At 37.8% G+C, this 13,424-nt stretch overlaps 1 protein-coding gene across 5 annotated transcripts in view; it reads right to left on the reverse strand.

Moving 5' to 3' along the window:
• LOC123540328 (uncharacterized) overlaps positions 1–13,424 on the reverse strand; it is a 27,842-nt gene continuing 14,418 nt past the window's right edge. For 4 of the 5 annotated variants that reach the window (XM_045325261.2, XM_045325264.2, XM_045325263.2 and 1 more), the window contains 5 exons: positions 13,195–13,406; positions 8,375–8,482; positions 6,806–7,018; positions 3,794–3,862; positions 1–1,125 (listed from right to left, as the gene is read on the reverse strand). In XM_045325261.2, coding sequence (XP_045181196.2) covers positions 1,021–1,125; positions 3,794–3,862; positions 6,806–7,018; positions 8,375–8,482; positions 13,195–13,406 — 707 coding nt within the window. In that variant the 3' untranslated portion in view covers positions 1–1,020. The remainder of the gene's footprint in view (positions 1,126–3,793; positions 3,863–6,805; positions 7,019–8,374; positions 8,483–13,194; positions 13,407–13,424) is intronic. The other variant, XM_045325262.2, reaches the window with a different exon arrangement.

Consider the following 13,424-nt stretch of genomic DNA (forward strand, 5'->3'; position numbering starts at 1 on the left):
GTTGACCTCTAGAGTGGTCACAAGGTTTTTCTATTTTTAGACCTACTGACCTAGTTTTTGACCGCACGTGACCCAGTTTCGAACTTGACCTAGATATCATCAAGATGAACATTCTGACCAACTTTCATGAAGATCCCATGAAAAATGTGACCTCTAGAGTGGTCACAAGGTTTTTCTATTTTTAGACCTACTGACCTAGTTTTTGACCGCACATGACCCAGTTTCGAACTTGACCTAGATATCATCAAGATGAACATTCTGACCAATTTTCATAAAGATCCCATGAAAAATGTGACCTCTAGAGTGGTCACAAGCAAAAAGTTTACGGACGGACGGACGCACGGACGGACGACGGACGACGGACACTGCGCGATCACAAAAGCTCACCTTGTCACTTTGTGACAGGTGAGCTAAAAAATAGTACAGAATTGTACTGGCATGCTTTCTTTTCAATACTGCCTTAAATATCAAATTACAAACAAAAACCCCACAAATTATTACTTTTGGCAAGATAAGCACCTGGTCACATGTATATTACAAAAAAATAAGCAAGTACATGTATGATTTTTTATGAGTATTATACAAAGTGAGTATTATTAATAATAAACTTTGTTCCCTTTACCAGACACAAAAGTATTTCATATATCTTGAATGCATTTCCCAACATACTATACTGCAGCAGTTATGTTCTTAATGTTTCTCATGTAGAATCATGAAAGCACCCCCTTAAAACAGCACATAAATCTAAACATAGATGATAGATTTTCCCATTAGAAAATGGCAATGTTACCCACATAATGTCATTATGACACACCCTTAAAAATAGCACAAAAGTCTTAATAATGGATAATATAAATATTGTATGAATTTGAGTGTAAAGCAGGTATTGTGAATTGCTAAAAAACATATCAGCTTGGCTATCTCCCCAGGCTGACAGAACATTTCTTGTGTTGATTATTCAGCATCTGTTGTTCACAGTTATAGATATATACACTTCAGATAGATGTTACTATTCATCATCTATGGTTTGACAACTTCATCAAGGATAAGCCGTGAGGAAAATGCGACTGTGAAAGCCAGGATCACTGTAAGCATGGCGTTGTATGACACACTAAGACTGAACACCTGCAACATAGAAAAAACAACAGTTGAACTGATTATCCCTTAAAACATTTATAAAAGAGTCTGCAAAATACTGCCAATTTCGAAGTATTAAAGGGACTCTTCTTATTGTTCTACAGACAAGTAAATATGGTATTTGGCATCAAAGACTTACATTTATTTTCGCTGGATTAAACACTGCACCAACGCAATTATATGTCAAGATACCACTTTCCCCTTCCATGCATTATTTTATCACGGGCAGGCATCTGGGTAGAACCACCGACCTTGGGTAAGCCAGCTGGATAGCTTCCTCAAACACCCAGAGTAAAGCTCCAACCCACATTGCAGAGGGGCAATTTATTTATTTATTTGGGTTTTACAGCACACCAACACAGTATAGGCTATATGGCGCCAAACAGGACTACAAATTTTGGTTCCACATCTCATTTACATCGAAATAAAAACATGAGGTATGGAATCAAATTTGCATACCTGCTGGAACCACAGAGTTACTTCAAAACCAAGTGTTAAGACCCTATTAGTTGCCTCTTACGGTCATGCAAGGGTAAGGCAGTGGTTCCAATTCTTTTCATACACAGATCGTTCCAGAACCACATGGGGTTGCAGAGGGGCAAGTGATTCGAAGTCGGCAACCTTAACTACTTGGCCATGGAGGCCCCACAAAGACTTACATTAAAAGTTCAGAATGTAGTAAAAATCTAGATCTAATAGAAATCTTGAATTCTGAACATAAGCTAAAGCTTTCCTACTTCTTCGAATTCCTCATGACTCAGAAATTTTACTTTTTGAGTGCCATTAATCACATATAATTTCTTACAATATTAATAAGATTTGATGCAAAGCTAACCCCAACATAACTTAATTTGCTCTCCTTCAAAACATAGAAGGCTGAAAGTGTAATATTACCATGTGATAAAAATACCGTTTGTATGTCATAGTAATTCTCTGATTTTATGTGATTTTAGCATTACATAAAATCTCTCTCTAGAGTTCAAATATCCCAAGGGCTGGTAAAATAGCTATTTGGGATATCATTTTTATGCCCCCCTTCGAAGAAGGAGGGGTATATTGTTTTGCAGATGTCGGTCGGTCGGTCTGTCGGTCGGTCAGAATGTAGACCAATCCGTTTCTGGATGATAACTCAAGAACGCTTGGGCCTAGGATCATGAAAGTTGATAGGGAGGTTGGTCATCACCAGTAGATGACCCCTATTGATTTTGAGGTCAGTATGTCAAAGGTCAAGGTTACAGTGACCCTGAATAGTAAAACGGTTTCCGGATGATAACTCAAGAACACTTGGGCCTAGGATCATGAAAATTGATAGGGAGGTTGGTAATGACCAGCAGATGACCCCTAATGATTTTGAGGTCAGTATGTTAAAGGTCAAGGTCACAGTGACCCTGAATAGTAAAACGGTTTCCAGATGATAACTCAAGAACACTTGGGCCTAGGATCATGAAAATTGATAGGGAGGTTGGTAATGACCAGCAGATGACCCCTATTGATTTTGAGGTCAGTATGTCAAAGGTCAAGGTCACAGTGACCCTGAATAGTAAAATGGTTTCCGGATGATAACTCAAGAATGCTTAGGCCTAGGGTCATGAAAGTTGATAGGGAGGTTGGTCATGACCAGCAGATGACCCCTATTGATTTTGAAGTCAAAGGTCAAGGTCACAGTGACCAGGAATAGTAAAATGGTTTCCAGGCAATAACTCAAGAATGCTTATGTCTAATGTCAGGAAAATTGATAGTTAGGTTGGCCATGACCAGCAGATGATCCCTATTGATTTTGAGGTCATTAGGTCAAAGGTCAAGGTCACATTGGCCTAGGGCTTTGATATTTGGTATGTAGCAAAATCTAGTGGTCCTCTACTAAGATTTTTCAGATTATTTCCCTGGGGTCAAATATGCCCCCACCCCGGGGTCACATGGTTTATATAGACTTATATAGGGAAAAACTTTGAAAATCTTCTTGTCCAAACCACAAAGACTATGGCTTTGATATTTTGTAATGTAGCGTCATTTAGTGGTTCACAACCAAGTTTGTTCAAATTGTCCCTCTAGGGTCAAATATGACCCCGCCCCAGGGGTCATATGGTTCATATAGACTTATATAGGGAAAAACTTAGAATCTTCATGTCCATAACTTACATCATTCAAATTTGGACCACATGTATAGTTTTGAATGGCAAGATGACCCTTGACATGAGTTGACCTTGATCTTGACCTAGTGACCTACTTACACATTTCTGTAGCTACAGCCTTCAAATTTGGACCACATGCATAGGTTTGTGTACCGAAAAAAACTTTGATCTTGTTATTGACCTAGTGACCTACTTTCACATTTTTGAAGGTACAGGCTTCAAATTTGGACCACATGCATAGTTTTTTTTGTTCTGAATTGAAATTTGACATTGATTTTTACCTATTACTTACTTTCACATTTCTCAAGCTACAACCTCTAAATTTGAAGCACATGCATAGTTCTGTCTACCAAAATGAACCTAGACCTTGAAATTGATCTAGTGACCTGCTTTCACATTTCTCAAGCCACAGCTTTCAAATTTGGACCACATACACATTGTTTTGTACCAAAATTAAATTTGACCTTGATTTTGACCTTGAGAATCAGATGTTCTACAGTTTTCAAACTGGTCCCTAATCATACCTGCATCTGTAGTGGTTGTCTGTGCAGGAAGTTCAGCAGTCCGTATCGGTCTTTTGTTGGACAAATACACTGAAATAAAATTCATAAGTCCAGTTAAAATAAAAGATAAGTTTTACATATTATATGTGTAGTTAAAATCAGTGACAAGATCTCTTTTGTAACAGAGATATTAGATAAATTACTGAAGACTGAATTTCTTTCGTCCAAGCTGTTCTAACTACAAGTCACAATTCAAAGAATATATTATACAACAAACCATCTGCTATTTTGCTTGATCAGTGTTTGTGGATTTTCTTGGTGTTAGTTTATTATGAGGAGTACCAAAGCTACATTGGAATCACTGTCCTGTGTTCAGATCTAGCATAACCTAAAATGAACTGTATTCATTGTCACTGGCTATAATCCTTCCTTTTTTTTCAGAATTAAATACAAAGATTCCTTATACCTGACTGTTCAAGGTAGTGGACCACTGTTCAATGTAGTGGACCATTGTCCAAGGTAGCGGGCCACTTTTCAAGGTAGTGGACCATTGTTCAAGGAAGTGGACCAATGTTCAAGGTAGCGGACTACTGTTCAAGGTAGTGGACTACTGTTCAAGGTAATGGACCATTGTTCAAGGAAGAGGACCATTGTTCAAGGTAGCAGACTACTGTTCAAGGATGTGGACCATTGTTCAAGGTAGTGGACTACTGTTCAAGGAAGTGAACCACAGTTCAAGGTAGTGGACTACTGTTCAAGGAAGTGAACCACAGTTCAAGGTAGTGGACTACTGTTCAAGGATGTGGACCATTGTTCAAGGTAGTGGACTACTGTTCAAGGAAGTGAACCACAATTCAAGGTAGTGGACTACTGTTCAAGGAAGTTAACCACAGTTCAAGGAAGTGGACTGCTGTTTAAGGAAGTGGACCACTGTTCAAGGTAGTGGACTACTGTTCAAGGTAATGGACTACTGTTCAAGAAAGTAAACCACTGTTCAAGGAAGTGGACCATTGTTCAAGGAAGTGAACCACAGTTCAAGGAAGTGGACCATTGTTCAAGGTAGTGGACTACTGTTCAAGGAAGTGAACCACTGTTCAAGGTAGTTGACTATGGTTGAATGAAGTGGACCACTGTTCAAGGAAATGAACCATTGTTCAAGGTAGTGGACTATGGTTGAAGGAAGTGGACCACTATTCAAGGAAGTGGACCATTGTTCAAGGTAGTGGACCACTGTTCAAGGAAATGAACCACTGTTCAAGGTAGTGGACTATGGTTGAAGGAAGTGGACCACTATTCAAGGAAGTGGACCATTGTTCAAGGTAGTGGACCACTGTTCAAGGAAGTGGACTATGGTTGAAGGAAGTGGACCACTGTTCAAGGAAGTGGACCATTGTTCAAGGTAGTGGACTACTGTTCAAGGAAGTGGACCACTGTTCAAGGTAGTGGACTATGGTTGAAGGAAGTTGACCACTGTTCAAGGAAGTGGACCTTTGTTCAAGGAAGTGGACCACTGTTTAATGAAATGAACCACTGTTCAAGGTAGTGGACTATGGTTGAAGGAAGTGGACCACTATTCAAGGAAGTGGACCATTGTCCAAGGTAGTGGACCACTGTTCAAGGAAATGAACCACTGTTCAAGGAAGTGGACTATGGTTGAAGGAAGTAGACCACTGTTCAAGGAAGTGGACCATTGTTCAAGGAAGTGGACTACTGTTCAAGGAAGTGGACAATTGTTCAAGGAAGTGGACTACTTTTCAAGGAAGTGGACCATTGTTCAAGGTAGTGGACCACTGTTCAAGGAAGTGGACCATTGTTCAAGGTAGTGGACTACTGTTCAAGGAAGTGGACCTTTGTTCAAGAAAGTGGACTTTGGTTGAAGGAAGTTGACCACTATTCAAGGAAGTGGACCACTGTCCAAGGTAGTGGACTACTGTTCAAGGAAGTGGACTACTGTTCAAGGTAGTGGACTATGGTTGAAGGAAGTGGACCACTATTCAAGGAAGTGGACCATTGTTCAAGGTAGTGGACCACTGTTCAAGGTAGTGGACCACTGTTCAAGGAAGTGAACCACTGTTCAAGGAAATGAACCACTGTTCAAGGTAGTGGACCACTGTTCAAAGTAGTGGACCACTGTTCATGGAAGTGGACCTTTGTTCAAGGAAGTGGACCACTGTTTAATGAAATGAACCACTGTTCAAGGTAGTGGACTATGGTTGAAGGAAGTGGACCACTATTCAAGGAAGTGGACCATTGTTCAAGGTAGTGGACCACTGTTCAAGGAAATGAACCACTGTTCAAGGAAGTGGACTATGGTTGAAGGAAGTAGACCACTGTTCAAGGAAGTGGACCATTGTTCAAGGAAGTGGACAATTGTTCAAGGAAGTGGACTACTTTTCAAGGAAAATGATATTTGCAGATTTTCAAGCAATTGCATGTTCTCGATGCTGTTTGGGCATTCCTCAGAGGTATATCTAGCAAACTGTTCCAGTATCAGCCAGAGAATTCCAGAATCACATACAGATTAAATGTAATTAATGGAAGTTGCCATTTGTCATTACGGATCAATTAGTTTAAAGGTAAATTTATTCAGCATCAACTTCTCAAAATCAGAAGCATTAATTATTGTATAATGCCTATATGCCATTGTCATCTGACATTTTTTCTAGCGTATAATCACCTAATTTAAAATAAGCATTTTCAACTTTTGAGCCTGAACTTTTCTTACTATAGTAATCAGTGTATTTAGCAAAAGGTAACCCAAATCATCAGTAACTGTTGTCCTTCCTCATTAACATACCCGAACCATTTGTTGTCCTTCCCAATACACTTCCCCAAGTCTCTGGTTGATTCAGCTTGAACTTAATAAATGATCAGCTGATTAACCTAACTAGTCAGCTGATTCAAGGTTAACTTACCCAAATAAAAAGTTGTCCTTTTCAATAAACTTAAAACGTCAGTGGTTGAATCAGCCTGAACTTAACCAATCACCTACTGATTTAGTATTTCACTAACTAATCATCAGCATTAACTTACCCGAATCATCAGCTGTCCTTCCCCATTAGCTTCTGCATATGCAGAGCACAGAACAAGTATCAGCAACATTGGGGCCACAAACTCTAGTATGTCAACCAGGTCCGGAGAGTGACTAAGCCAGTATATCACATAATCTCCAACCCAAAGTCCAACAAACGCAATCCAGCTGGCCAGCCAGCGCTGCAGACACTGGGAAGTAAATCTCATACGACTCTAGAATAGACAAACTTTGTGATTAAAGTTTAACAGATATATTTTCTCCAGTTTATACAATGTGTGTGCACACCTATCTTGCTTCAGATATTCAGCTTTCTAGGTATAGACTATAAGGAAACGTTGTGCAGCAAGCTATTCTTGAATTTACATTTTAAGTTCCAAAATGTCATAATTAGTTCATAAACAGTGGAGGTTTATACTTTAAAAAGGAGTATAAGTAGATTCCTTGAAACATATAAACATACAGATATAAGTGTATAGAAAGGGCTGTTACAAATATATAAATATCAAGAATATATTGATGTATCATGCCTACTGTGACTTTATTGCTTTAAGTTCATCTGCATGTATGACCATTAATTTACATTTAGACCTTCATTTTTTGTATGCTATGTAATATACAGTGTGTTTTAAGTAAATAAATCTGAAATTATACAATGCTTATCATTTTCTTGACTTACTACCCAATTTTTGTAAAGCTTAGCACAAATCTTGTAACAAATAAATTAAACACAAGACATTAATTTTTCTTTCTATTGTACATTTAAAAATTACTAATAAAACAGCAACAACAGATCAAGTATGTAGATTAACTATTGTTAGACATATGCATGTCATTTTAAAGTAGATGAATATTTATTCCTGCCCATTGCTATACCTTAGAGACTGATTTTTTGGACATTTTGTGAGAACTGGCTTCACAGTCAAAATTGTCCGTGGGATTAAAATAACAAAATTTTCTTCACAGGAAAATTTCGAAGTTTACATAGGACTTCTGTTGGAGTAATATGACTGTATGTGTATGTGTGAGTGTGTGGTGTGTGTGTGGGCAATATATCATGGTATAATAACAAACAACATCAGCCAAACCAATGTCTTTAAAGATACTGTATAACCATTACTATTCATACAGGACTGTTTTTTCATGGATTTTGTGGTCAAGTTGATCCATGATATTAAATTCCTCCAACAAATGAGTAAAATTCTTATTCACTTCATGTTCAAAGGTCAAAATCTACAAATTACTATTCCACAAATAAGCCATTTCTGCAGCAGAATTAAGTACAGTTGAAACTTAGTATCTCGAATTCCATGGGATGGAGCGTTTTACTTCGAGATAACCAAAATTCGACTTTAAATGATATTTTATGCACATGTTTTCAAGATGGGACTTGAAAATGTCTCTGAGATAGCTGAAATTTTGAGATAACCAAGTTCGAAAATACTGAGTTTAAACTGTAATTTAATAGTCCTCATTGCCGATAAAGCAGTGCATGTCCTCAAGGGTTTACTCACATTCTACATGTAGTTAAAGTTCCAGCTGAATGAGAAAAAATGGTATAAATTCCTTACTGATATTTTCCAGTAACACAGGAGTATTTCATCTTCCGTCATTATAGGAGGCTCATCTTGATGTTCATCTATACTTGTTGTATCTTCCAAGCTGTTTCTTATGTTTTCCTGAAGGGGCAAGTACATGTATTTTAGTTAGTTTATACTAATTTGATTTAGCTTGATTGTGATGAAAGCTTCAAGCTTATTGGAACCACTCTCAAGTCCGCTTCCTGGAAAAACCAGTACTGGTGTAATATGGGAATTTATGGTTGTGACCACATTGGAGCTCAAATCCATGACTCCTGGATTGAGCGTCCGGCACCTTATCCACTAGACCACTGCTCCCCTTTAACTATCCCCTGCAACAGACCCAAATTTACAGAATCATAATTTAACAAAAGTTTATACAAAGCAATAATGCTTGATTTATTGAAAAATTTTGCCACTAAAAATTTAAACGAGTTAACCCTTACCCTGCTAAATTTCTATAATGAACTGGTCCATCTATTAATTTGGACAGTACCATTAACTGTTAAAAGGGGTGCTTTTACCAAAAAGATACTGACTGAATGGTGAACAGAGCAGATCATGATCTGCACTGGTCGCAAAGGCTGAAGCAATCGTTTTCAGCATGGTAAGGGTTAATAAAAGGACATAAACAAGTATATAATGTGCAACAATTTTGTCTGAACAGAAGCAGGTATCATAGAACTTTCCCCTTTTGTGATGCAAATGAGATATCAGCTTACATACAAAAATAACAAGAGCTGTCTCCATAGGATGACACATGCCCCCGATGGCACTATGAATGAATAGTTATGGCCGATGTTAGAGTTTAGGACCTTTGACCTACGGACCTGGGTCTTGCGCGCGACACGTCGTCTTACTGTGGTACACATTCATGCCCAACAATTTTAAAATTCATGCATGAATGACAAAGATATGGACCGGACACGCCCATCAATGTACTATCATGAAATATGACCTTTAACATCTAAGTGTGACCTTGACCTTTGAGCTACGGACCTGGGTCTTACGCGCGACACGTCATCTTACTGTGGTACACATTCATGCCAAGTTATTTGAATATCCATCCATGGATGACAAAGATATGGACCGGACACGAATGCACTATCATGAACAAGAGCTGTCCGTAAGACAGCCAAGCTCGACTATTCGAAATATTGTCCCAGAGGCAGGAAAATATTACCTAAAAGGTTAAATATCAAAAGAGTTTTAAGTTCAAAAGGGGGAATAATTTGACCAAAATGCATATCAGTTATGAGACTTGCTGCTATCAACTAGTTTTATAACCCCTAAGGCACATGTGAAGTTTCAATTCAATATCTGCATTAGTTTTGGAGATAGAAACTCGCATGTAAAACTTTATCCAGAATTTTCAAAGTCCAATAGGGGGCATAATTTGCCCAAAATACATGCCAGAGTTATGGAACTTGATCCAGTGACGTTAGTAATTGATCTACAAAAGAAAAAATAAGTTTCAAATCTATATGCCTTTTAGTAATAGCTGTATGTACTTGCATGCAAAACTTTAACCAGAATTTGCTAAGTCCAAAAGGGGGCATAATTTGGCCAAAATGAAGGTCAGAGTTATGGGACTTGCTGCTATCAACTAGTTTTATAACCCCGAAGACACATGTGAAGTTTCAAATCAATATCTGCATTAGTTTTGGAGATAATAACTTGCATGTAAAACTTTAACCAAAATTTTCTAAGTCTAAAAGGGGGCATAATTTGCTCAAAAAACATGCCAGAGTTATGGAACTTGACCCAGAGAGATTGGTAATTGATCTAGAAAAAGAAAAAATAAGTTTCAAATCTATATGCCTTTTAGAAATAGCTGTATGTACTTGCACGCAAAACTTTAACCAGAATTTTCTAAGTCCAAAAGGGGGCATAATTTGGCCAAAATGAAGGTCAGAGTTATGGGACTTGCTGCTATCAACTAGTTTTATAACCCCGAAGACACATGTGAAGTTTCAAATCAATATCTGCATTAGTTTTGGAGATAATAACTTGCATGTAAAACTTTAACCAAAATTTTCTAAGTCTAAAAGGGGGCATAATTTGCTCAAAAAACATGTCAGAGTTATGGAACTTGACCCAGTGAGGTTGGTAATTGATCTAGAAAAAGAAAAAATAAGTTTCAAATCTATATGCCTTTTAGAAATAGCTGTATGTACTTGCACGCAAAACTTTAACCAGAATTTTCTAAGTCCAAAAGGGGGCATAATTTGGCCAAAATGAAGGTCAGAGTTATGGGACTTGCTGCTATCAACTAGTTTTATAACCCCGAAGACACATGTGAAGGTTCAAACCAATATCTGCATTAGTTTTGGAGATAATAACTTGCATGTAAAACTTTAACCAAAATTTTCTAAGTCCAAAAGGGGGCATAATTTGGCCAAAATGAAGATCAGAGTTATGGGACTTGCTGCTATCAACTAGTTTTATAACCCCGAAGACACATGTGAAGTTTCAAATCAATATCTGCATTAGTTTTGGAGATAATAACTTGCATGTAAAACTTTAACCAAAATTTTCTAAGTCTAAAAGGGGGCATAATTTGCTCAAAAAACATGTCAGAGTTATGGAACTTGATCCAGTGAGGTTGGTAATTGATCTAGAAAAAGAAAAAATAAGTTTCAAATCTATATGCCTTTTAGAAATAGCTGTATGTACTTGCACGCAAAACTTTAACCAGAATTTTCTAAGTCCAAAAGGGGGCATAATTTGGCCAAAATGAAGGCCAGAGTTATGGGACTTGCTGCTATCAACTAGTTTTATAACCCCGAAGACACATGTGAAGGTTCAAACCAATATCTGCATTAGTTTTGGAGATAATAACTTGCATGTAAAACTTTAACCAAAATTTTCTAAGTCCAAAAGGGGGCATAATTTGCTCAAAATACATGTCAGAGTTATGGGACTTGACCCAGAGAGATTGGTAATTGACCTAGAAAAAGAAAAAATAAGTTTCAAAACTATATGCCTTTAATTGATGGCTGTATGTACTTGCATGCAAAAACTTAACCAAGGTGTGACGCCGACGCCAGGGTGAGTAGAACAGCTAGACTATTCTTTGAATAGTCGAGCTAAAAATGACCTTTAACGTCTAAGTGTGACCTTGACCTTTGAGCTACGGACCTGGGTCTTGCGCGCGACATGTCGTCTTACTGTGGTACACATTCATGCCAAGTTATTTGAAAATCCATCCATGGATGACAAAGATATGGACCGGACACAAAAATTGCGGACAGACCGACAGACTGACAGACGGTTCAAAAACTATATGCCTCCCTTCGGGGGCATAAAAATTGCTTTGATGAAAATATATAACTTCATAAAAAAAGAACAAGACACATTTATGGAACCTGTGAACCATGTGTAAGATCATCACAGTGAACAAGACTGTGAAGTTTCAATCCCTTCCAACATATGGTTCCTTAGATATCGGTTTACATATAAAAACTTAGGTAAACACAGACCCCAACAAGTGCTCCACCAAGCTGGGCATTATACGCCCGAAGGGTTTACATCAGAGGATGCAAGCAAAATTTAAAGAACTTGACTGTTGAAGCCCAAAGGACAGGAACAACAAAGGGAAGAAATTCCCAAAAAAAGTCCCCAAAAAAAATCCTTACAAAGTACAGGTATGTCAAAATACACCTAAAAATTGGAGGTACCATCCATATTGTACCACAGAAAAGTGGTCTCGGTTTTTCCCTACAGCCAATAATAAAAAAGTTTCAAAATAAGCTATTTATAGTAACATAAAGGGAAAGTAATTCAAATTTTTTTTATTTTAAGTAAACAAAAATGGGATCTGCCAAATAAAAACAAGAGCACTGCAATACAGAGCAATATACACAAAGCAAAGTCATATATGACCTTTGATCCCTAAGTATGACCTTGACCTTGCAGTGAATCATCCGAAACATGCGCTCTGCACATCATCTCGGTGTGGTGAACATTTGTGCCAAGTTTTCTTGAAATCCTTCAAGCAGTTCAAGAGTTACAGAGCGGACACGAAACAATCTGATATGACCTTTGATCCCTAAGTGTGACCTTGACCTTGAAGCGAGACATTAAAAACATGCACTCTGCACGTCGTCTCGGTGTGGTGAACATTTTTTTCAAGTTTCTTCGAAATCCTTCAAGGGGTTCAATAGTTACAGAGCGGACACGAAATTGCTAACAGACAGACGGACAGACACCGGGGGTATAACATAATACGTCCCTTACGGCATATAAAAATGCCAAGAGCCATATCACTACCTATTCCTTGCGGTCTACCATAGCATACTTTAAACACATTGGTTGAGTTTAATATCAAAATGTGTATTTATTAACATATTTTTGATATTCCTTAAATCGATCATTAACATTCTGGTACATTTTTTCTTGATTATAAAATGCTTATTAGAGTTTCTTGCAACAGATTATTGTATCATAAAGACTGTCACAGTGCCGAAACATTTCAAATTTGCTAGAAGTATTTCATGATTTTTCCATACAGCATATGAAGTACCTAGTAATGTTTTCAGCTTTTTGCCAGGTATTCTAGCATTTCATTTATACTAGAATATTTTTGGGCTATATTTGTCTTTACATTAATCCTTACCCTGCTAAATTTCTAAAATGGACTGGTCCATCATTCAATTTAGGCAGCATCACTTATTATTTAAAGGGTTGTTCACTGAAAATTTACTGACTGAATAGCAAACAGTGCAGGCTAATCTTGGTCTGCACTGGTCCCAAAGGCAAAAACACTTGCCGCAGGCTAAGGGTTAATATCTATTACAAAAATGTGTTACTTCGTTATTAGCAGTCAAGTCCAAACCAGGGCCTCTTGGAGGTGTTTCTGAACCATCTCTCATTAGAACAGCATCTTCTGAAGGCTGCAGTTCTATTTTACTCCCCTGTCTAGCAGTTTGGTTTGCTGGCAAATCTTGCTGTTCCGGTTCACACCCCTGCACCTCTTCCTCAAAATTCAGGTCACTATCTTGTAATACAAACCAACCCCTGTCTGCAAAAAAAAAGAGAA

Source organism: Mercenaria mercenaria, chromosome 16 (assembly GCF_021730395.1).
Source record: "Mercenaria mercenaria strain notata chromosome 16, MADL_Memer_1, whole genome shotgun sequence".
Lineage (NCBI taxonomy): Eukaryota > Metazoa > Mollusca > Bivalvia > Venerida > Veneridae > Mercenaria > Mercenaria mercenaria.